Source organism: Penicillium atrosanguineum (assembly GCF_028827265.1).
Source record: "Penicillium atrosanguineum strain IBT 20685 chromosome Unknown utg000002l_segment0_segment0, whole genome shotgun sequence".
Lineage (NCBI taxonomy): Eukaryota > Fungi > Ascomycota > Eurotiomycetes > Eurotiales > Aspergillaceae > Penicillium > Penicillium atrosanguineum.
The window spans coordinates 481,462-504,031 of NW_026623134.1; the positions used below are offsets into that span (position 1 = coordinate 481,462).

The following is a 22,570-nucleotide window of genomic DNA, read 5'->3' on the forward strand; positions in this document are numbered from 1 at the left end:
CGTCAGTGCGGAAAGGCGATTGAAATTGCCATGTCAAATGCCACCAAGCTTTAAATGCGATGCGTCTTTTTCAGGTCCTAATTTTTTTTTTTTCATAGTTTTATAGTTTTTTCTTGGTATGTGTTGAATGTTCCGTTCCACCGAGACGTGCGACTATCGTATAGCATCCGATGCGGGTCCAATTGGGCGCATCAGCCGAGAAGAAAATTGAGAAGGGGATCCACCCTATCTCATGCAGAAAGAAAAAGCGAAAACGCGGGTTACCACCTTTCCAGACAAGAGGAAAGATGCGAAGATAGCAAAGAATTGGGAGCCGGTTGGGAACTAGAACTCCCAGTCCTCATCCACAGACTTGATGGCCCACTCGAACTTTTCGCGCAGGGCCTTGGAGAAGAACCTCTCAATGGGCACATTGAACTTCTTGCTGAAGACAACCGTGAGGCGAGGATCGATGTAGTTCTAGAGTGAGTTAGTTAATGGTCGGGGGTTGCATAGAGGGAAATAACTCACAATCTTCGAAGTGCCCAGGGCAACCTCCTTGTTGTCCTCCTTGTCTTGGGCCTGGACAGACATCGTGTCCACTCGCTGGTCCAGCTTGGTGATCTGGGCTTCGAGTTTCTCAACTGTAGGGCCTCGGCCCTCGGCCTCGACCTTGCCGGATTTGTTTTCCTTCTCGAACTTCTTCTTCATCTCCCCGACAACTTCCAGGCGCTCGTTGAGCTCGGAGACCTTCATCTCCTTCTCGCCGTCGGCAACTCGCTTTTCATTGTCCTTCTCGAACTTCTTCTTGATCTTCTGGGTTTGCTCCTCCACCAAGAAGGCCTGGTGTTCCTTGATCCATTCCTTGTCAAGATCCTCGTCCCGTTCGAAGAATGCAGCGCCCTTCTTCTTCTTGAGGTTGGGCTCAAGATTAAGCATTTGCATCTTCAAACGCCACTTTTGGTAACGAAGGCCCTTGATCTGTTGGGTGACAAATCCTGTTAGTATTGAAAAATCCGAGACTAATTTAGTTCAACGTACCCGTTCACTCATCTTCTCCATAGCATTGGCATGCCCTGCTGTGACTGTGCGCTTGTGATTACACAGAATGGCAACCTTGCGGTTCGCATCGTTATAAGCCTTGACCTTTTCGATAATGGTACCCGTCGCCTTCATTCCCTGCAGCAGGTTGCTCATCGTGAAGGAGGCGTTGTAAGTACGGAATACCTTGGCAGTCAGGCCAGGCATGTAGTTTTGCAGATGCTTGTTGAGAGCAGATGTCTATGTATGTAAGTGAAATGCCAATAGACAGATTTGAAAACTCGCGCTTACCGTCAGACGATCGAACACCTCATCACCGTTCTTCTTGGGAGCCTTCTTAAAGATCTTCAAATTCTTGAAGACCTGGGGATCGACTTGGACTTCATCGTAGAAGCGGATAGAATCTTTACCCAAGAAATCGAAGACGACTGTGCATGGTGGCTTTAGAGAGATATTCTCGTACTTCAACGAGCAGCAGCCGACAGTCTCGGCCTCATCCTCACCCTTCTCATTACCAGCACGCAGAGCAAATTGATCGATGAGATACACCGCTGTCGCCTTCTGACGCTCGACCATGAGATCGTTCTTGAGATTCTTCTGGTAATCCTTCCGAATCTTGTCGATATACTCTTTCAGTTCACGAGCCTTCTCAAACTTCTTGAAGTCACTTTGACCCTTGACATCGGAGTTTGCGGCCAGCATTACATATTTGTAATTGCCGTTGATATTTTCCTGCCACATGGCGAGCCAAGTGCCCTCCTGGTCATGCTTGACCTCCTTCCAATTGTGACCTGGGGGCGGGGGTGGCACGGTGGCTTCTTTGCCAACGTTGATGGTGATTTGCTCAGGCTGCACGCGAGTCTTGACATGACCGGTCTTGGGGTGCTCACCACGGCCTCGGAAGAGGGAAGGAGGTTCAACGCGGAAGTTGCCCACCTTCTGCTTGCGACCGTCCCACATGCAGTATTGGTAAATAGCTTCATCTTCGTCCCTCTTAGCCTTGAGGGCCTTCTTCTCAGCCGCAGGCAGGTTCCGCTTCTCCTCACGTTGCGCATCGTAGAATTCAAAGATAGTCTTGAAGTCGCACTTGGTAAATTCCTTGATCTCGACCTTATTGCCTTGGGAGTCCTTGGCACCACCGGTCTTCTTGATGATATCCTTGAAGTCTCTGAAGAAGTTTTTCTGGAAGACAGGGTTCTCCACGTTGTGAGTCGAGTTCAGCATGCTACCGAAGAACCCAGCAACCTCTTCAGCATCTGGATGAAGCGTAACGGGAACACCGTCATACTTCAGCTTGACGTTCTTGGGAAGAGGCTCATATGGTGGGGGAAAGACCACGCCGTTGTGCTCCAAAGTGGTCCACTTCTTGGTTCCATCACCCTTGGCGGGGTCGTCCCACCACCGATATTCATCCTCCTCATCCTCGGCTTCCGCACTCTCAGCCTTAACCTTGCCTCTGCCCTTCTTCAGAGCACCCGTGTCGGCTTTCATTTTCTTGACCGAGGACTTGTCATCGGCTTGCTCCTTTTTGACACCATTGGCTTGTTTTTTGGCTGCGGCCGGCTTGGTGTCTTTCTTTGCAGCTGCTGCTTTGCGCGCAGCTGGGGCCTCCGCTTTGGCCTTGGCCTCGATTTTTTTCTTTTGCGCAGAGAGTTTTCTCTCAATAGGCATGTCGGAGTCGGACGACTCGCCGATGGCCGTCTCAGAGGCTTTAGGAAGCTTTCGTCCGTTGAGGGCCAATGGAACGTCATCGTCAGTCTCGGGATCTTCGTGTTTGACGGAAGTTCGCCTGCGCTTGCTCTGTCGAATGGTCAGTCGCTGAAACCAATCGCGACTAATGTCGCAAAGGGAAATGTATCGGGGCTAAATGGGGCGTACCAGAGGTTGATCATCCTCGTCACTGCTGTCAGGCTCCGCGTAGGACTTCTTCTGGTCGATGCTTGCCCGAGACTTGCGCTTGCTCACGCCGTGCGCGTCCTCGTCCGCGTCCTCCATCTTCACGTCCTCGTTCTGCACAGCACCAAACCGCACGGACACACCGGGATCGAGTTCACCGTTCGTTGATGATTGGCCGTTTGACTTGGCGGACGGGGGTGTAGCTAGACGCGCAAATGATCGCATGTTAGCAAGTCTGGAAATGAGGCGAAATTGGCAGAGGAATCAAAGCGCGAAGTGAGAAGAAAAGGGATAGGAGCTTTCGATAAAAGGTGTCCTTCAAAGAGAATAAGAGCCAAGGGTGTACATATGGCGGCCGAGTCACCCGGGAGAGACTTACGATTGGCGCGGCCATTGGCGCGCACGAGAGGAACATCATCCTCAGAAGAACTCATGATCGCGGTTTGGATACGTGGAAGCAGCCAAAGTGAGCGAGGGTGAAAGAGCCAGGTGGTGATCAAAGGGCAAGGCCCTCGTGCGCGGATTCGGGCAAGACGAGCCGCCTGATAGAATGAAGTTAAGGAAATCCTGACCAATGAAGAGAGGGTAGAGGTCAAGAGAGAGGAAGAGACATCAATGATGATCAGGAGAAAGGTTGGTGGGGGGAGTGATGTGCTCGGGTGGAATAAAGAGGGATGAGAGGCCCGAGAACGAGAGGAAAAGAGGTAGAGTCTTGGGGGGAGAGAGAATGGAATGGAGAGCGAGGCCTTGAACTCACGGGAATCTGGCCTGAGGCATATAATTACATAACTGTCCTGAACGGGTTAGTGCTTTGTTGTGTTTTGCTGCCCAGAGACTCAGGCAGAAACAAGAAATGGCAACCTCGGAGATGACATAAGCAAGCTTGGCGGGCAATCGTTCTTTTCTTTCTTACTTGACGAAGGTAGGTGAGATATAGAGGATAAACATAATAATTTATTACAGACGAAAGGTTTATGCTTTTTTCTTAGCCTTCACTAGCTTCTTTTCCAAGAAACATCCAAATACGTACTGTAGATATGTGCCTGTCTTCCCAGGCAGCGAAATGCGCCGGAAGCCGGAATGGCGCGCCGTAGATGCCTACCACTTCAGGTTTAGCGCCGCACGGGAGTCCAGGAGGTTGAACTTCGCACTTCCCGACCGTCTAGCAACCAGCAAAGAGAGGCTTCTGTATCCTGCCCTGCTCTCCCCTCCTTCCCCTCCGCAGTAACCTGCCATCTAGACTCTCGTCACCTCCATCGCAATGTTCTCCCGTGCTGTTCGCCCGGCCATCAGAGCCGGCAGTGCTGCCGTCACCCGGTAAGTCTCCTTCCGATGCCCGCTCGTGGCCGGTTCTCTTCACCCCGACACCTGTCGACCACCACCATGGCCACCACGGCCAACCGCGCCTCCCGAATCAATTGAACAAGCGAAAGAGAAAGAAGTTGCATTGATTACTGACTCCAATGAAGCACTGCCCCTCCCAATGCCGCCAACTTCGCGACTCTGCGTGAGATCGAGGGCCGCCTCAAGTCTATCAAGAACATTGAGAAGATCACCAAGACCATGAAGATTGTCGCCTCTACCCGTCTGACCCGCGCTCAGAAGGCTATGAACGACTCTCGCGCCTACGGTCAGACCTCCAACACCGTTTTCGAGCAAGCCGAGACCAAGCCTCTGGAGGACGGCAAGACTCTTTATGTCATTGCTAGCTCTGACAAGGGTCTTTGCGGTGGTATTCACTCCGGTCTGGCCAAGGCCACTCGCCGCCTCATGGCCAAGGACCCCAACGCCGATATCGTCATCCTCGGCGAGAAGGCCAAGGCTCAGCTCTCTCGTTTCATGCCCGAGAAGATCCTCCTGAGCTTCGCCAACGTTTGCAAGGACATCCCCACCTTTGCCGATGCCCAGGCCATCGCCGACCAGATCACCCTGCTCCCCACCAACTACGGCAGCGTCAAGGTGCTCTATAACTCCTTCATCAACGCCCAGAGCTACGAGCCCACCACCATTGAAGCTTACTCCGAGGATGCTATCACCCAGTCTGGTAGGTGATTTCCATGTGGCGGCTTCCATTCAATCATACTGACTATCCACTAGCCAACATCTCCGCTTACGAGATCGATGACGAGGTTCTGGCCGGTCTCCGCGAGTACTCCCTTGCCAACAACCTCTTCTGGGCCATGGCTGAGGGTCACGCCTGTGAGATCTCTGCTCGTCGCAACGCCATGGAGAACGCCTCCAAGAACGCCGGTGAGATGATCAACAAGTATGTTCCAATCCCAATGTGTCCGAATCAGAGTGGTTCTAATATATCTACAGGTTCCAAATTCTCTACAACCGTCAGCGTCAAGCCGCCATTACCGGAGAGTTGGTCGAGATTATTACCGGTGCCACCGCCTCTGCGGACATGTAAAAACCTTTGTGAGGTTTTTTCTCTACATTATGTAGACCTGTTGATATCTAGATCGACTCTTCATTTGTAAAATCAGTGTCAATCCATTCCGATTTCATTTGTGCTTATAGAGACCTTGGCTAGGGTTGTCGTGGAATGTAGCTGCAGCGGTTGAGTGTACTCGCAGTCGCATCACATCGTAGCTTCAATGTGAAGGAGCACTTCGCTTGCCCTCGCTCTTTCACTCCTTTACTTTACTTTTTCGATTTTCTGGTTCCAGCACTCTCTTCTTTGACTCTTGCGCCCCCCCCCCCCCCTCTTCAATCTCCATTGTCTTGCTTGCTTCTCGTATTGATCTACCTGACGTTTAACTTACCGAGACAGCTACGGAGTGCATTGCATCGTTCAATCCTGGTCGTTTGAACTCGGTCAGGGTGGATTCGTCAAAGGTATGCCTCTCTAAACACAGGCTTTGCTTCCGTTTATCACACGGAGCACTTCCTCCTCATTTTCCTTTGGATATGCAATAGAATCTGACTTGGTACCGCGTTGATCAGCCATGACGTCGGCTAACTCGAACACCAACCACTACACTGTGCTAGGCGTGGACCGCAATGCGACCCTCCCGGAGATTCGTTCTGCTTACAAGAAGCTGGCACTCAAGCTTCATCCTGACAAAGCTGGCGATAGTAAGGAGACTACTGCGAGGTTCCGCAAGGTCCGTGATTGTCCATTTATGCTTCCTATTGGCTCACTTTTCTAAGAGCTAGAAAGAACACGATCTAATCTTGCGTACATCAACTAGGTTGCAGAAGCAGTGGATATTCTTTCGAACCCAGTCTTCCGCCGCAAGCATGATGAAATACTTGATAGATCGGCTCTGACTGATCCAGGCCTCGAGAACTTTTGGGACAAGTTTGGAATCAGACCTGGCTATGCAAGTCCTGCTACTACAGATGATGAGTATTGGACAGGCCGATGGAATGCCAATCATCATCGTCACTGGAGTTCAAGGCCTTGGGAGGCACCTTATGCAAAATCTCGAGAAAATCCCTATGATGAACATCCTCGGCGGCCTCGACCTACCCAGCCTTGTCCTGCTCAGCCCCGTGAGCCATCGCCCCCAAGAAAATCTGATATCTGGGAGGAATATTTGAACGGTTCCAGACAAAATGGAATGAAATATGGGCCCAACACCACGAATGCTTTCCCTGCTTACAACAAGTGGCAGCAGAAACCATTGTCCAAGCAGAAGTTTCAGGGAATCTTCCGTGAAGAGCCAATACCAGAGGCATCAAAGACTGGAGTTCCAAGCCGGCGTGGAGCCCCGCTGCAGACTGCCAACAGTGCCCATTCGCATCAACGCGTGCCTGATATCAATACTGAGGCATTAGAAGCAAAAAAAAGAGACACATAGAGGTACTGAAAGCACTGGTGCAGGCGCATGAAGAAAAATTGAAGCAAAAAGACCTCCTCGAAATTAATCTCTCAACCAGCCACCATGGATTTGGCAACATTCACACGGTCCCCGATAATGACGAGGGAAATTTGAACCCAACCCACACGGCTGATTTCCAGGGTGCCGAGTATAAGTGTCGCGTCCACGTTTCTGTTGATGATCCATCTGTTCAAAGCTCGGCTGCTGATGGAGAAGACGGTCTACTCGACGAAGACTGTGGTCCTCGTCCTTCTTTTCCTTCGCAGGGTGACGGCTCCACAGATGGAAGAACCGATCTATTTAACGACAACCGCCCTTCTCTTACAGACGAGAAAGTGTTTTTCTCTAGTGTCGGTTTTCCCGATTCTCCCGATTCTGCCGAATTTGGTGAGCTTGTTGATTCGGCCAAGCTAACGGGGGATGACTCCGATGGTGGAGTTCCCCTGCCCGCTGAAACCCCCGTGGACAACGCCGACGAAGAACCAGATGACAAATCGGGGGACTTCAAGTCATTCTTTCCTTTTGTCCCATTCTATCGAAAGAAATTGAGGGAATCAAATGGCCAGTATACTTCTAATGACCTTTACTCAGAGCTTGAAGGTCTTGTCAAGCAGGCCTTTGATAATGCTCAACGACGCAAGGAAGAAGCTCTTTCAAACCCGAACCCTATTCTGTCACCTACTCCGAACGATGTTAAGGTGTGCTCCCAAGTTGACCTGTGGGTGAGGCGATTTGATCGTCGTGAGTGCAAAGTCTGCAACATCTTCAAGCCACTGTATGTCCTGGAGTGCTCTGGCTGTGATGCGACGGCGTGTGTCCGGTGCAAGTTTCAGAAGACTGCATAGATGATCGTGATCTGCAACTTCTCTATCATCAACCTTTTCCCATTTGTCTTCGGTGGCAATACGACCAATGTCTTAAGTCATCTTCCATTCTTGCAAGTGGAGGATATCTGAACCCACCCACGAGCAGCAAATGCGGTTATCTGTCCAGTTTGTATTGTTATTTTCCATTTTTATTCAACCCCCTCTATCTTTACCTCCTTTGCTTAAGAATTTAGAAGGGATCCTATGAAGCATTTGGCCCAAACCCACATTATATGATCGACGATTAAACAAACGGACTTGGAAGGCCAATTTTTATCGATATGGAGTTCATTCAATGTTGTATATGATTTCATCAAGATGTTATCGTTTTCATGTCTGGGCATGGTCATGGTCCTTCATGTTGTCAAGTCAGTAATGCTTGCGTATGCATGTCGTTAGTGGACCCTAAGTCCGCTGCAGAGATCCGTCCTTGTTTCGATGTGGTTGTTGGCCTCAGTAGCCAGATATCCCTCGCTCAATCCGTGCTATAGTAGGAAAAGCTGCCTTCGCGGAAACATTTCGAAGGTGAAGTTTTCTGCTGCCGGCGAGACCGTGTCAAGAGCTCATCGATCAAACCGCCAGATCACCAGCTCACGGTTGCAGTTCTCGCCCGCTATGTAGTGTTCGCTACCACAGATTAAACCGCGGCCAGTAAAGTCTAGATTCTCATGAGAAACCGAACCGTCTCTGGTTTCAAAGGTCAAGTATATTCTCTGATCTTGAGTCCAATTGATTGGATCAAAATGCAGACTGATGACCACGCCGGTAACTTCGTTGGCCAACTCGGAGAGCATGCCAAACCAAGCCTCTGGCAGGAACTCATCATCTCTCAGATTTGGCGTGTGCAAATTGTGTGTACCTCGATAAGCAGGCATAATTGATTCAACGCGCCTCTGATGGGGACCATTGCCATGCATAGGTATGACGGTGGTGACAGTCTGGGGGTAACCGAACGGCGTCATTACATCCTCGTCGCCAAAGCAGGCCATTTCCGTAAAATTTACAGCGTGGCCATCATCTGTGATGCCGAGCCTCTGCAATGCCGGCAGGCCTCGTTGCCGAATATCAAAGAAATCGAGATCCCGAAAGCCGAAACGAGACACGATTGAGGGAGCCTGGTCGATATCGGGCCCGCTTTGCTGACCGGTTGGATCCAGAGATGGTCTGTAGGAAGATGCGTTCGAGATATCCCATACAAACAGAGACTCGATAGGCGCATCGTCGTCTGCTGTGTATAGACTGCGGTTAGGCTGCCAGATGTAGATCACATAGTGCGTATTGGTATGTGCAGAGAAGAAGCGGTCTCGTTCACTCAACGGATGACCCAAGAACATGATCTTCCATTCATTTCGAGGGACAATACTCCATCCACCCTTGTCACCGGACTTGACATCGAAAGACGAGGCGAAATGCCGATGCACGCCGTCGCTGTCATTGAGCCAGTGGAAGGCCTTGGGCTCTGCCCACTCAACCACCAGTAATCGCTTCTGAAGTCGAACTCGGCGGACGACCTTTCCACGGATAATGAACGGCACCATGAACTGCCGGTCAGAGCTCAGGTCCATCAGCACTAAACACTGGTGATCCGCACTGGGGTAGACTAGCAGCCCATCCTCGTGTGTCCACAAGGCTTCTGAGAACTGGCGGTCCACGACCTGCCTCATGTGGCTCGCGTGCGACTCCCACGGCTGAACCTGGAACCATTCGCGGTCGCCCGAGCTGCCGAAGTCGTCACACAGGCGGTATTTTTGTACGGAGCGGGGCTTTCCTCGTTGTAGATGGTCATATCGCGCGACGATCCGGTCATAGACATTTCGACTTTCAGGGTCCTCATCGTCCCATTCAAGAGACTGTGCTTCTTTCGTCCATGAAAATCGCCTCTTCAAGGTTGGGACCAAGATAGCCGGGTTGCCGAAGGCCTCGTTCCACGCGGGCGAGACACGGCGGCAACGGATCAGATCGACAGGGTCTAAGTAATCCAGCAAAAGCCAGAAAATGTCCCGAGGCAGGTACGCCAGATCATGACAAGTGTCGAGACGGCGCTGGGTGGCCATCACTGTTCGACATCGTAAATAACGGAAGGATGAAGCTTCTAATTGGAGAAGCATTTTCTCTCCGCATGCCAAGAGCTTCAGGACACCTTGCGTAATCTTCCTTTTGACCAGGCTAAGGCGCTTTCTTTCTTCTACTTAAAAGCAATGCTCTTCTGAGCCGTTGGCCAAATAACTGTCTACCATCATGCTTCCCCCAAGCTCGTTCTTGCTCGCTGCTTCGCTGTTGGCGGCTTTGCCCGTCAACGCCGATGGCATCTACACGAAAAAGTCCCCGGTGCTCCAGGTCACTGGAAAGAACTACAACTCGCTGATTGCTGATTCGAACTACACCTCGGTAAGCTATTTGAATTTTGCTATTTTAAAGCTAGTGAACTGGCGAGCTAACTTGTAGCTGGCATAGATCGTCGAGTGAGCTCTCCCCGCACGGTTTCCTCGGTCTCCTACTAACACTCACGCGCACACTTAGATTCTACGCGCCTTGGTGTGGTCACTGCCAAAGCCTGAAGCCCGCATACGAAAAAGCCGCCCAGAACCTGAATGGACTCGCGAAAGTCGCCGCGATCAACTGCGATGAAGACGAGAACAAGCCTTTCTGCGGCCAGATGGGCGTGCAGGGCTTCCCGACCCTGAAGATCGTGACACCCTCAAAGAAACCTGGAAAGCCACGCGTGGAGGACTACCAGGGCGCACGCACCGCCAAGGCCATTGTTGACGCGGTGGTTGAACGCATCCCCAATCATGTAAAACGCGCAACGGACAAGGACTTGGACAACTGGCTGAACCAGAACGAGGAACGGCCTAAGGTTATTCTTTTTACGGAGAAGGGTACGACCAGTGCGCTTATCCGCGCTATGGCAGTCGACTTCCTCGGTGCAGCCGATGTCGCTCAGGTGCGCAACAAGGAGTCCACCTCCGTCAAGAAGTTCGGTATCACACAGTTCCCGGCTCTCGTCGTTGTCCCCACTGGAGATGCGGAGCCCCAGCTGTATGAAGGCGAGCTGAAGAAGCAGCCCATTTTGGAATTCCTTAGCGAATTTGCGATGCCAAACCCTGACGCCAGCGGAAAGGCAGCGTCGTCTACAGACTCCAAGGCCAAGACCAAGACCAAGTCCAAAGCCTCCAAGCCGGCCTCCAAGCCTTCATCTACCCCTGACGACGACTCGACTCCTGATTCCAATGACGAGGCTGAAGTCAAGCCAGCTCCTGTTCCCATTCCCGTGCCTCCACTCCCTACCCTTGCAACCCCCGACTCCCTGGAGACTTCTTGCCTGGCACCTAAGTCAGGAACCTGTGTGCTTGCCCTCCTCCCAGAGCAGGGCGATGCACTCCCCGCATCCGCCATTGATGCGCTCTCCAACCTGGCAAATATTGCCCACAAACACGCGCAGCGCGGCACACACCTCTTCCCGGTCTATGCCATTCCAGATATTAACTCTGGCTCCCAGACTCTCCGCACTGCATTGGGCTTGGAGGATAAGCAGAAGGTGGAGGTCATCGCCCTTAATGCTCGTCGTGGATGGTGGCGTCACTACGTGGCCGAAGACGACTTCTCTGCAATTGCTATTGAGCGTTGGGTGGATACCATCCGTCTCGGCGAGGGCGAGAAGGAGAAGCTGCCCGAGGGTCTTGTTGGTGAGGCTGAGAAGGCGAAGGAGGCGGAACACGACGAACTGTAAAATTTAGGTCTGAGGTGTTTACGAGCCTGTGCTGAGTCTACTCGGCTTGTGTTTTTGAAATCATTACAATATCCACAGCCATCCCATTATCAAAATGAACTTGAAGCCTTTGTTCATAATGACGCGTAGTTTATAGTAGGGCCTTGGAAGTATAGAAACCCAACCGAAATCAGAATGACGAATGAAAAGAAGAAAAGACAAGGAATTTGTTTTATAGCCCGCCAGAGGATGTTACCTGCCAGGCCCCCGCTTCGGTTCAGTATGGCCCAGCAACAACACAAATTGACGTTCACAAGCGCGTTTTCCAAGGTCACCACTACACCATTTGGACGCGTCGTGAAGTTTCAGATCTCCAACTTATTGATAGCCCAAGCTACTCTCAACATAAGTTTAGCGTTCCCTGCTCAGCTCGATAGAAAAAGACGTATCAAGTCATTCATATATACAAGAGGCGAGGTACATAGATATCAGATCTCACAGCTCTCAGAATACATTGAAAAAAGAAGCCACAAAAACACCATTAGAAAATGCAAATCAACGCCAGGAGTATCAAATACAACTCTATTTTTTGCGGCCCTCGGTGCCCTTCTTGATCATCTTCTGCCTCTTGGAGTCAACCTCCTTATCGAAGATCTCACGGGCAGTCTCGCCCTTCTTGCGCTTGGACGACTTCGTCTTCACGCTGACGGTGTTGCCTTTGCCACCGCGGATCTGCTTCTCGGCGTCTTCCCAGGATGCGGAACCGCTGTCAATTGCGTATCTGGAGGCTAGAAATCAGTTATTGTCCATTTAATGCTTTAGAAGGGAATGGCTCAAGAGGTTCACTCACTTGTCCAGGGGAAGAGCGTCGATCAGGGCACGCTGCTTCTCGCGCATCTCCTCGTCAACCTGCTGGCCTCCCTCACGAAGTTCATCTTCCAAACCAGTCTCAAGGGGCTGGAAACGTTCCTCAACGACGTCGTCGTGGGCACCGTCGGAAGGACCGGAGGGAATCTGTTCGGCGGGCATGGAGACCGTCACGGCGCCCTCGACAAGACCACGGAAGTGGGTAGAGACCTTGCGAACGATCTTCAGGAACATGGCGAGGAGCTGGGAAGAGGGCAAGTTCAACTCCTTCTCCAGGTCATCCAGGCTCTTGCGCTGCGAGCCAATGCCGAGAAGAATGGTCTGCTGAACACCAGAGAGGCTGACCTTGCCGAGACGGTTGGCAAGGTAGTACTCGGAGATGATGGGAACCATATCCAGGATAACGTGGTAATCCAGAAGGTTGTTGGCGTAGCTGTCCAGGCGCTTCAAGTCGAAGGGCGAGAAAGTAGCATCAAGATCGGCCTTCTTTAGAAGACGCGGCCCAACAGACGGATCCAGCTTGGCTCCGGCGTTGGCAGATTCGCAAATACTCAGGGACAAAACCGAAGGGAACTCGCGGAACTGGTAGGACAGCAGAGAGAGGAAGCGGCGGTGGAAGTCCCGTGTGAAGGCGCCCAGCCAGGCAGCATCATTAGAACCAGCAGACAGGGTGCGAAGCATGACGCAAGAGTGCTCGCCGGTCAATTCGTTGGGGGTCTGACGGAGGTAGACCGGGACGAAGGAAGAGCGCTTCCAGAACTTGTGGAGAGTAGGGGTCAGACCGTAGCTGACACCAACGTAGTCGAGAGTATTGGGACGACGCTCTGTCAACTTGCCGAATAGCGGAGGCATGGTGCGAATGTCACGAACGTGAACGTCATCGTCCAAAAGATTCGAGTTGGTGAGCTCCTCGTCTGTCACACGAACCATCTCCTCCTGGGGAGCAGACATATCCTCGTCCAGGGAAGTAAACTTGCCCTCGAAGAAGTCGACCAAAAGCTCCAAAGCACGCGAACCATAGCCCATACCCATGTACTCGGGGTTTGTCGCGATACGGACGACACGGGCACCAGAGAGACCGGCAAAGTCCTCGTCTTGGAACTGCTGGCTGACGAGCCACGGGATCAGGTCACCACCGGCTCGCTGACCACGGCTCAAGCTGTTGAGGACACTCTGCTTGCTGATACGACCCTCAAGAGCAACCTGGATCACACAGAGGGGTTCCGGCAGCTTGGTAGCCTCTTCATCGATGGGAGGAACAAGCACGTAGAGCTGGTGGGCAGGGGCGTCACTCATAAGCTGAAGGTCATTAGGAGTATTTTTGTAGTGGCTGGCAACGTAAAGTGCCATCATCTGTTGCAAGAACTTCTCCGAAACGGGGTGGAAAGAGAACAGAGTATCACGGTTGACCTGGAGCAGCTGGCACTTGGACGGGTGCGGGCAACCCTGGGTGTTCATGCGAGACTTGGGTAGAGTGGCATCGAGACACAGGACCTTGTTCAGCCACTTCTCGACGTGATCACCAGGGGCATAACGAATGGGCTCTGCGAGGGTAATCTCACGAAGGGTTCGACCGCCGAGATTCTTGTCCGCGCTCTTGGCAATCTTGCCAGTGCTGCGATCTGCAACGTCGGTGTCGTCGGTCTTTGCGCCACCTCGAGACTGTTCACGAAGCTGCTGAATGAGCTTCAAAGACAAAGAGCGACCAGTTCCTTCGTAACCATTGATGGTGGACGCCATGAAAACCAGGTAAGGGCCCATCAGCTTCCGGACCAGGGGAAGAGGGATGGCGGCAGCCTCATCAATAACCAGAAGCTCTGCCTGTCCCAAAACGTGCGCATCCTGGGGCTGGATGTACTGGATGGTTTGACGGTGTTGACGGTGGATGTTGACTCGGACAATGGCCTTGTTGAAATCGGGGTTAGTAGACTGCAGGATAGTGTAGTCGACATGGTCAAGGTAGCCGAGAGCATCGAAACCCTTGAACACGAACTCGAACAGAGTCTTCAAGTTCTCGGGACTGGGGGAGGTAATGAAAATGTTGCTGTAACCGTGGGCAACGGCGGCGGCAATGGCAACACCGAGGGCGGCTGACTTTCCTCGTCCACGGCCTGCAGTCAGGGTAACCGTGCTCTTCAGAGTCTTCTCCGCAATGGCATCAGCAAAGGTCAACAGAGCCTTGGCCTGGTCCACAGTGCGGGCCAGGTTCACCAGCGGTCCGATGGGCTTCGCCTCTGCCAAGCTATCCTTGATTTCCTTCAACTCCTTCTTAGGGCCGGACTTCGCCTCGTCTGTGGATTCGGGGGGAGGAAGCGGCTTGACATCCTTGCCGCCGGAAATAGGCAGCACGTTCAATTCGTCGTCGACAACCAAGCAAGAATCACAGCTTCCCAGGGACAGAATGAAGCGCTCGTTGAAGCGGGCAACGACATCCTCGTGGGCCTCAGTCCGGTATCGTGAGTGAATGTCCATGGACATGGTGTACAGCTGCTTCAAACTGTTCATGCTCTTCAGCAGCAGAATCACCATACCACCACCCTCGACGGTCTCGATGGTACGTGCCAACAGGTTGGGAGTCATAGCCTCGAAGTCCTGCAAGATACACATGCCGTAGGTGTTACCCAAAATCTTCTCGGTCTCCTTGTAGTACACATAGCGGATCTGATTGAGGGTGATGAATAGCTCGAAGGGGTCCTCCTGGTTGGGTTCGCGGATACCACGCTTGACTTCCTTCTTGATCTTAGCCTCACGCTTCTTCCGGTGACTTGTGAAGCCCAGGAGATCCTTCTTGTATGCCCACAACACTGACTTGTTCTGCTTCACATCGACGCTGGACATGATATAGTGAAGGTTGACGATGACATCTTTGGCGCGATCACCGACGACAACGAAGAAACTGCGCTTCTTCTCCTGCACTCCATTTCGAATGAGGGCGGGGATACGCGAGTCAATCGCTTTGCGCGGCATGATGAAGATGCGAAGCTGGCCGCGAGTAACGTCTTTACACGCGCTATCGAATTATCGAGGGGAAACGTTCGAGGTTGCTTAGCGCAGAGCAGGCACTAGCAAATTCCGGTCCTCGATTAAATCGCGATAAATTCCAGGTCGCTGATCAGAGAGAATCCCGCCGAGTCTCCAGGTCCCAAATTGGACCAACGAAAAAAAATCATACTGCGAGATCACACCGCCTTCCATTTTCTCCAAGGGTCCATTCACCGCCTCCGATTACATTATCACATCACATGACCTGAGAAACGGTCACCATATGGGTTACCCAATTGGGATAAGACCCTCCGCTTCGAGAAACACGTTGCTCCACTCCCTTGAATGACGCGCTGAATGGCGCTCGGCGCTCGGACCGTTGCACTACGCCTTCAGGACACTTCCTTTTCCAGCCTTTTAGAGAAGCGAGACGGATTAATCCAGATTCAGTGGTGCCTGTGCCGATCTCGAGCGCTGTGACACTCACGATGCGCCAAGTGGAGCGCGCGGGAGCCAAGTCTTGATTCTGGACGCTGATCGTCTCGGCATGTTTTGCTGGGAGGCGCATTCCTGCTAGGGAGGAATCAAGGCCAAGGAAGATACCACCGCAGTGGAAATTATGATAATTTCTGTGCGCCCTATTGGACGGAGACCATTTGCTCGTAGAGGAAGGGCCCATGGTTGCGTGGACCGGCGTATTCCAAGTGCCCACTGTTGACGCAACTTGATCACCGGCGAGCCTGGTTATGCTGTTTCTGATTAGCTGTATCTTTCCAGTGGTAGGTTCATCCAGCCTTCCAGCCATCCAGACCAATGTCAATCCCCTGAGGTCTCCACTAGGAAGGGTCCTTGTCCCTTTCGGCCATGTCCTGACTATCTTCTTGCGACTGTCACGCCAAAGACACGCTCATCAACCGGATATTTGACCCTCTTGCGAAGAAGCGCAATGGCCTGTGATACCATTTGCTCAGAACGATAAAGCTTGGGCGCACGATGGTATTAATCTCCGCCGACACCGGGCTCAAGGTCTGTGTGGGGTAAGTCAACAGCGCAATCTTTCCAAGGGGAGAAAAAAAGCATCTGCTAATGGTCGCGTGTCGTTTAGAATCTTCTTTCTAAGCTCTTTCTTCCTGGTCGCATCTTATAATGCCACATTCGCTTTCGGTGAGTCACCATCAAGCTAGTGGAAGCGCGTAGACTGACAATAAACGACCAAAGACCGCCCAGTTCATACGGCCGTCATCGTCTGCTTCCTCACCGGAGTAGTCTTTATAATTCTGGGTCGGTTTGTGCCAGCAGCATCTCGCGCATACTCGCCGAAGCCCAAATGGACCGCTGTTCCGTCATCCGACCAATTTGAGCTATCGTCGTCGCCACGAAGCTCGTCTGTATCATCTCCAATCCTGGGTTTCAACGAACCTGTTCTACCCCAGACTCGCTTCTGGCTATCGCGGTTTTGGTGGAAGGTCGGCCTGTTGTTGACACTCTGTGCCTTGCGAGTTGAGCTGTTTCGCCGAGTTACTCTTCATTCCGAGTGCGTGCCTGATGGATATTCTGTAAGGCTTAAGTGCTCTTCTGTCATTCGATAGTCAATGTTCTAACTGTCTACCCTGCGAAACAGTACGCCATTCCGTTCGTTGTCTCGCTTTACGACTACTGGCGCAACCAGCGATCACAACCGCGGGAGGAATATGTCCATTTGCAACGGTTCCAAGGACTGCCGGTCCAATTGGCCTACTCAACCTGTCGACGAAGCTTTCACATCGTGACTCAAAGTCGCGCTCGAGGAATCATTGCTGCGACCTTTCTCTCGATGGCGGGATATATGGCCTCGTCCTTCACAGATGGTAGCCAATCCACTTACGTCTGTCCGATCGTAATCCATGCAGCAGCACGTCTACGGATCATCAGAGTTCTCAGTACTTTGATAGATTCAATTCTGCTTATTGGGGTCGCCGATTTATGTCACATCGGGCCTGATCACGAGGGGCGGCGGAAAAAGCGAGCATTGGTGTCACTGGGAGCGGGTCTCTTGGTAAGTCTCGATGTGCACGACTCTTTGACGAGCATATCTGACGGTCATTTTAGGGCATCGCTCTAATCTGGAGTATTATTTCGATTTGGATTACGAACAGTCGTCCTGAACACAGTGGTCAGCCATTCCTGGATGTGAAATACTCACGTGGTGCTCTCGGCGAGGCGCTATTGATCGTATTCTTGGTTACTTCGGCATGGCAGATGGTAAGGAAAGCTTCATTTTCTCCTATGCATGGAAACTAATATTCTATAGTTGCCTCATTATGGTATTCTAGGTCTCTCGATCCTTGGCGGTTTCATGTTTATTTACTTCCCCTCGATGTCTGCCTTCCTCTTTCGACAGATGCCGTTCCCTTTCATCTCAACGACTCATGCCGTTCTCACTGTGGTGGCATCATCTACCGGAGCCGTCCTTTTTCTTCTTGCGCGCGTCATTTCCGATGAAGAATCAAAGTCGCTCTACCGTGCGAATATTACGCTCCAGATAGTGTTCGCCTTCCTATGTGCACTTGCTGTCCTCTTCGCCATGGGCAAGCACCAATTCGCGCATTTACACCCAATAGACCTCCTCATTCACAAAGGCTCCAATCATTTCGATGAATACGTTGCCCAAGCTGGCAGCAGCAAGACTCTCGGAGGTGCTGTTCTGGAATATCAAAGACGATATGCGCAGCTTCCGCCTCCTGGTTTTGATAAGTGGTGGGACTACGCAACAAATCGATCCTCGTTAGTTATCGACGAGTATGATCAGATCTACGATAATATGCTTCCTTTCCGAGCGATTCCCCCCGCGCAAATCCGGGAGATGACCCAGAAACTGGCGACAAATCCTTTCAACGACCTCGGGGCAATCAGTATTCGCAATGGAAAACCGAAGGTCCAAGAAGGCATCAAGCCGACACATGCATGGATGGTCAAGGGCGCTGCAGATATGATCGAAAACTTCTCCGAGTATCTTCCAGACATGGACCTCGTCTTCAATTTAAATGACGAGCCGAGAGTCGCAGTACCTTGGGAGAAGACCGTCCGGCTAAAGCGAGAGGCGAGGGCGCATGAACCCATTCCCGCAGAAGCGGTGGTGAGCCGCTGGTCTGCCGACAGAGATCAAGGTTGGGGTCCTGTCGAGCCTGCTGATCAGACAAACGAGACTATCTTCACAGATGGTGCATGGCGAGGTGTCTGGGATCCATATGTGAGCGCAGTCTGCCCTCCATCATCTAGGGCACGCACTCGACGCATCTGGAATCGTCGTGACATTTGCCTGGACTGTGCGGAGCCTCATACCATGGGACAATTCCCCTTGGATTTCAATCTGGCCTCTGAAATCTGCCACCAGCCCGACCTGGCATTCCTACATGGCCTTTTGATCTCTCCCTCCTCGTTCAAGGTATCCCAAGAGTTGATCCCCATCTTCAGTCAAAGCGCTCTCACCGGTTTCAACGACATCCTCTACCCCAGTCCATGGAACTACATGGACAAAATGAGGTACCAGCCGTCGAAAGAGTACCCGGACCCGGCATACGAGAAAAAGGACAACATCCTCTACTGGGTCGGAAGCACATCCGAGGGATACAGTCGCTTCAACGAATGGAAAGGCATGCCTCGACAACGCTTTGCCCATCTAATAAACAACAACACTCAGAATCAAGTTTCCGTCCTTCTCCCGGCCGGCCAAGGCGTCTACTCCTACGAAATCATGGACGGAACCGCACCTACCTCGCAACTTGACCTCCAAACCAACGTCCACCTCGCCGACCCCATCCAACGTTGCGGAGACTGCGACACCCAGTACCAAGAAATGGGCACCATCTCCCACGTCGACTTCCAATCCCACTGGTCACACCGCTTCCTCTTCGACCTCGACGGTGCAGGTTTCAGTGGCCGATTCCTTCCCTTTCTCCAAAGCCACAGCCTCCCCTTGAAAGCAGGCCTTTTCCGCCAATGGTTTGACTCACGCGTCATCTCATGGTTCCACTTCGTCCCCATCGATATTCGATTGCACGGTCTGTGGAGCACCTTGGCTTATTTCGCCGGTGTGCCGAACCACAGCGATCCGCACCATCCTATGCGCATGAAGGCGCATAGTGAGCAGGGGGCGTGGATTGCTGAGCAAGGACGGAAGTGGACGGAGGTTGCTTTGAGGAAGGAGGATATGGAGATTTATTTCTTCAGACTTCTTCTTGAGTGGGGGCGTTTGACGGATGATAATAGGGATGTTCTTGCATTTGCGCCTCCGTCGGTTTAGTTCTACATGTAATTTTAGATGGAGTTGTATATAGTAATGATTTTGATGCATGTTAAGATGTTGTTTTGCGAGGTTTTTCATGGGGTTTCGTAGGGCGCTGGGGAGTAGACCAGCCTTGGAGGGTAGTCATAGTATCTCTTAAGAATCACAGACATAAAGCTCTAGGTGCATTGGGCTGAGGTATTCAAGATTTGAGATCAGAAGTCGCTTTGGGAGTAAAACACTCTATAAACAATACTTTTCTATTGCATGAAGATGCAGTCGCGATGCAAATATGTGCCTGGTGCAATGCAAATATGTGCTTTGTGAACGAGTGGAAAACGGGTATTCAAACATTGCGCCACAAAAATCCTTCAAACCTTCAGACCATAACCATGAACATGACGAAAAAAGAAGTAAATGTAAATGCCCAGCACAAGAGAAGAGAAAGAAAAAAAAAAAAAAAAAAAAACAGGTATACATCGAATCATCAAACGAGATCACAGATCCCTTCCTAAAGTTCCAGCCTTCAAGTCATGTCGTAATCCATAATGTCCAAGATTAGTGGCTGTGGCCGTGGCCGTGGCCGTGCTTGAAGGCGTCACGGCGGTGCTTCCAGGCGGGGCGAGGAGCAGGGCGAACGTAGGGAGCCGAACGCTTCGACTTGGGCTCCTCAACGGGCTCGTTGGCGTCGATGCGGATGGCGGCCTTGGCGTGAGGCTCGGGGATGTTGTCACGCTTGGTGGAGCTGCTGTCTTGGTAGACCTTCAGAGAGTTGATTTCCCAGTAGGTCTGCTCGAAGGCGGAAGGGTTGTCGGCGACGTAGTCGTTGCAGGTGCTAGCGTAGGAAGAGCAGGTGCTAGAGGACCACATGTCGCCGGCCCAGTCACCGCAGAAGGTGATGTCGAAGACGATCTGGAGTTCGCTGAAGTGAGAGTCGATGTCACAGCCGCCGCTGAAGCTGGCGGAGGGAGTACCCCAGCCCGAGGGGTCGGGGTTGCCGCTGGTGATGTCGGAGGGGACGCTGGAGTTGGGGAAGAAGTAGATGTTGATGGCATCACTGGTCCACTCGGTAGCGTAGACACCGCCACCAGCCTGGTTGAAGCCGTCGCCGAAAGACTGGGTGCTGGAGCCCTGGATGGCACAGCCGGCGTTGGGGGACTGGTCTGAGGCCTCGACGTAGCAGTTGCTGGTGGTGAGGGAACCGCTGAAGCCGGAGTCGTTGATGGAGCAGCCATCGCTGGTGTGCAGGGTCATTTGGTTGGTGGACTGAGTGTTGACACCCTCGATGATATCAATCTCTCCGTTGTTGGGCCAGTTGTTGCCGAGCATCCAGAAGGCAGGCCAGGTACCACAGACACTGCCAGGCATGTGTTCGAGATCCAAGATCACCAGACCATGGGTATAGGTCTGAGTGCTCTGCAGACGAACACTCTGGCGACCAGAAGAGGCGGTGTTGGAGTGGTCCACACCAATGTAGACCGAGCCGCCATCGGTACCGATGAGACCGTTGCTAGAGGCGGTCGACTGATCGACGTAGCTCACGTAGCCGTCAGTGGGGTCCTTGTCGGTATAGAAGTCGAAACCGTTGAAAAAGGAATCATCGTTGCCGTAGTCGGCCTGCAACGTGTAGCCTGCAGCGCTGAGGTGGGCAAAAAGGCCCAGACCGGAAAGAACGGTGGTCGTGAGGTGCATGCTGTCGAGTGCTATGTATATAAAAGAGAAAGTGGAAAAAAGTCTGTCAAAGACCGAATGTGCCTCGCAGAGGTCACGTAGAAAGGAAAGTGTTGATGGAAGGCAAGTATACAACCCAGGAAGGGTGTGTAGTATATAGCCTTTCAAAAAGGAATGTAAATAGCACACGAACAAAGGAAGGACAGGTATAGGATGGAAAGAGAACAGGACGAAAGAGAAGGAGAAAGGAATCCTTTATACAAGGGGCAAAAGAAAGTTGTCGACGCGTGGAGCGCCATCCACCAGACCCGATCTTGAGACTCCAATGGAACATGCATGACAGGACCCAGTCGACCCAGTTGGGTCCATGTGAGAGATACGAAACGCGGAGGAATATTCCCACTGCGGCAAGAGGGCAAAGGGGTCCTTCACACCGAACGGCGGGTCCCGATAGCTGAAACGCGCCAAAGTCAGGCTGAGTTCTTACCCACCACCACCACATCGCCTTGATAAGCAGATGGTTCTGGTTCTCGCTGAACAATGGTACCAGACAGAGAGGTCTGTACCGGAACCAAAGATCTCCCCTGGCTAGATCATGTTGGCCACTTCCAGTTTAAACATTGCCGGAGGGGGGGCGCGAGGCAATGTTGGTGGATCACCCGTTTCCTGCGTACAGGCAGCTCATGCATCAGATGAGGGCACACTGCAACGCTGGGGAGACGATCACCGGGGCGGCAGAAGCCCTATCTCATTGCAGACACCGTTTCGGCCCACGAAGTGAACCGAAAGGGTTAGTCGCAAGCCGTTCCCCTGTTTCAGCAGCCAGTGCCAGTGCCAGTACCAGTACAACTGGGTGACTGCACAGGCTGGAACCCAGCGGATTAGACAAGCGCTGGGACGGGCTGGGTGTTTCGGAACCGCAGGGTGATCACGGCGTCGTGACTGCTGACTCGCTGGAAGGGCTTGGAAGGGTGGCGGGGGGAAAAAAGCCAATATTGGTGCCGACCAACGAGTCACCGGCTGTCTTTGCCTGAGAAAGTCGAGGGGATGACTTGTCACTGGCTCTGATGGTTGACGCCCAGCTGGGTCTAGATGATGGTGGCGAGGAGGATCGGCGAATCGTGATGGTCGTTTCACTCTGTCAATTAAGCTTTGCTTTGATTTTTTTTTTCTTTTCTCTTTTTTCTTTTTTTCCCTTTTTTCCTATTTCCTTCCCTTCTATCGTCCTCTTTTTCAGGTTCTTTCAACGCGTCACCCTTGGTTCCCCTCGGCAGATGAGCGAAAATGAAGATTCGTAAACGTGGAAATGCCCCAATGCTCAAAAGATGGAAAGATGGAAAAATGGAAAATTGAATTGGTCCGAGTCGGGCGAGACCATCGGGAATACTCCAGGCTTTCGGTATACTCGGCACCCCCTCGACCCTCCTCTTCTACTGTAGTACCCCGACGATCGTAATTTCATCTC

The 22,570-nt window shown here is 52.1% G+C and overlaps 9 protein-coding genes across 9 annotated transcripts; 4 read left to right on the plus strand and 5 right to left on the minus strand.

The window, feature by feature from the left end:
* Positions 1-324: 324 nt before the first annotated feature.
* On the minus strand, positions 325-3,350 carry N7443_001920 (DNA topoisomerase 1; the record flags this gene model as incomplete). The annotated part of the gene is made up of 6 exons (XM_056881976.1): positions 325-459; positions 511-960; positions 1,021-1,260; positions 1,312-2,820; positions 2,899-3,119; positions 3,296-3,350. 6 exons carry the CDS (start codon positions 3,348-3,350, stop codon positions 325-327), a joined length of 2,610 nt encoding a protein of 869 aa, XP_056743817.1.
* Positions 3,351-4,177: 827 nt separating this feature from the next.
* On the plus strand, positions 4,178-5,334 carry N7443_001921 (F1F0 ATP synthase subunit gamma; the record flags this gene model as incomplete). The annotated part of the gene is made up of 4 exons (XM_056881977.1): positions 4,178-4,233; positions 4,386-4,960; positions 5,014-5,182; positions 5,236-5,334. 4 exons carry the CDS (start codon positions 4,178-4,180, stop codon positions 5,327-5,329), a joined length of 894 nt encoding a protein of 297 aa, XP_056743818.1. The 3' UTR covers positions 5,330-5,334.
* A 533-nt stretch (positions 5,335-5,867) lies between these two features.
* Positions 5,868-7,591, plus strand: N7443_001922 (uncharacterized protein; the record flags this gene model as incomplete). The annotated part of the gene is made up of 3 exons (XM_056881978.1): positions 5,868-6,026; positions 6,114-6,674; positions 6,749-7,591. 3 exons carry the CDS (start codon positions 5,868-5,870, stop codon positions 7,589-7,591), a joined length of 1,563 nt encoding a protein of 520 aa, XP_056743819.1.
* Positions 7,592-8,175: 584 nt separating this feature from the next.
* N7443_001923 (uncharacterized protein) lies at positions 8,176-9,666 on the minus strand (the record flags this gene model as incomplete). Its single annotated transcript, XM_056881979.1, has 1 exon — positions 8,176-9,666. One exon carries the CDS (start codon positions 9,664-9,666, stop codon positions 8,176-8,178), a length of 1,491 nt encoding a protein of 496 aa, XP_056743820.1.
* Positions 9,667-9,850: 184 nt separating this feature from the next.
* N7443_001924 (putative disulfide isomerase) lies at positions 9,851-11,342 on the plus strand (the record flags this gene model as incomplete). The annotated part of the gene is made up of 3 exons (XM_056881980.1): positions 9,851-10,000; positions 10,067-10,074; positions 10,133-11,342. The coding sequence occupies 3 exons, from the start codon at positions 9,851-9,853 to the stop codon at positions 11,340-11,342; spliced, it is 1,368 nt and encodes a 455-aa protein (XP_056743821.1).
* Positions 11,343-11,903: 561 nt separating this feature from the next.
* N7443_001925 (ribosome biosynthesis protein KRE33) lies at positions 11,904-15,155 on the minus strand (the record flags this gene model as incomplete). Its single annotated transcript, XM_056881981.1, has 2 exons — positions 11,904-12,102; positions 12,172-15,155. 2 exons carry the CDS (start codon positions 15,153-15,155, stop codon positions 11,904-11,906), a joined length of 3,183 nt encoding a protein of 1,060 aa, XP_056743822.1.
* A 271-nt stretch (positions 15,156-15,426) lies between these two features.
* Positions 15,427-15,849, minus strand: N7443_001926 (Helicase C-terminal; the record flags this gene model as incomplete). Its single annotated transcript, XM_056881982.1, has 1 exon — positions 15,427-15,849. The coding sequence occupies one exon, from the start codon at positions 15,847-15,849 to the stop codon at positions 15,427-15,429; it is 423 nt and encodes a 140-aa protein (XP_056743823.1).
* Positions 15,850-16,163: 314 nt separating this feature from the next.
* N7443_001927 (putative capsular associated protein) lies at positions 16,164-19,452 on the plus strand (the record flags this gene model as incomplete). The annotated part of the gene is made up of 6 exons (XM_056881983.1): positions 16,164-16,207; positions 16,276-16,334; positions 16,389-16,726; positions 16,792-17,205; positions 17,259-17,411; positions 17,461-19,452. The coding sequence occupies 6 exons, from the start codon at positions 16,164-16,166 to the stop codon at positions 19,450-19,452; spliced, it is 3,000 nt and encodes a 999-aa protein (XP_056743824.1).
* Positions 19,453-19,992: 540 nt separating this feature from the next.
* Positions 19,993-21,126, minus strand: N7443_001928 (glycoside hydrolase family 16 protein; the record flags this gene model as incomplete). Its single annotated transcript, XM_056881984.1, has 1 exon — positions 19,993-21,126. One exon carries the CDS (start codon positions 21,124-21,126, stop codon positions 19,993-19,995), a length of 1,134 nt encoding a protein of 377 aa, XP_056743825.1.
* Positions 21,127-22,570: the final 1,444 nt, after the last annotated feature.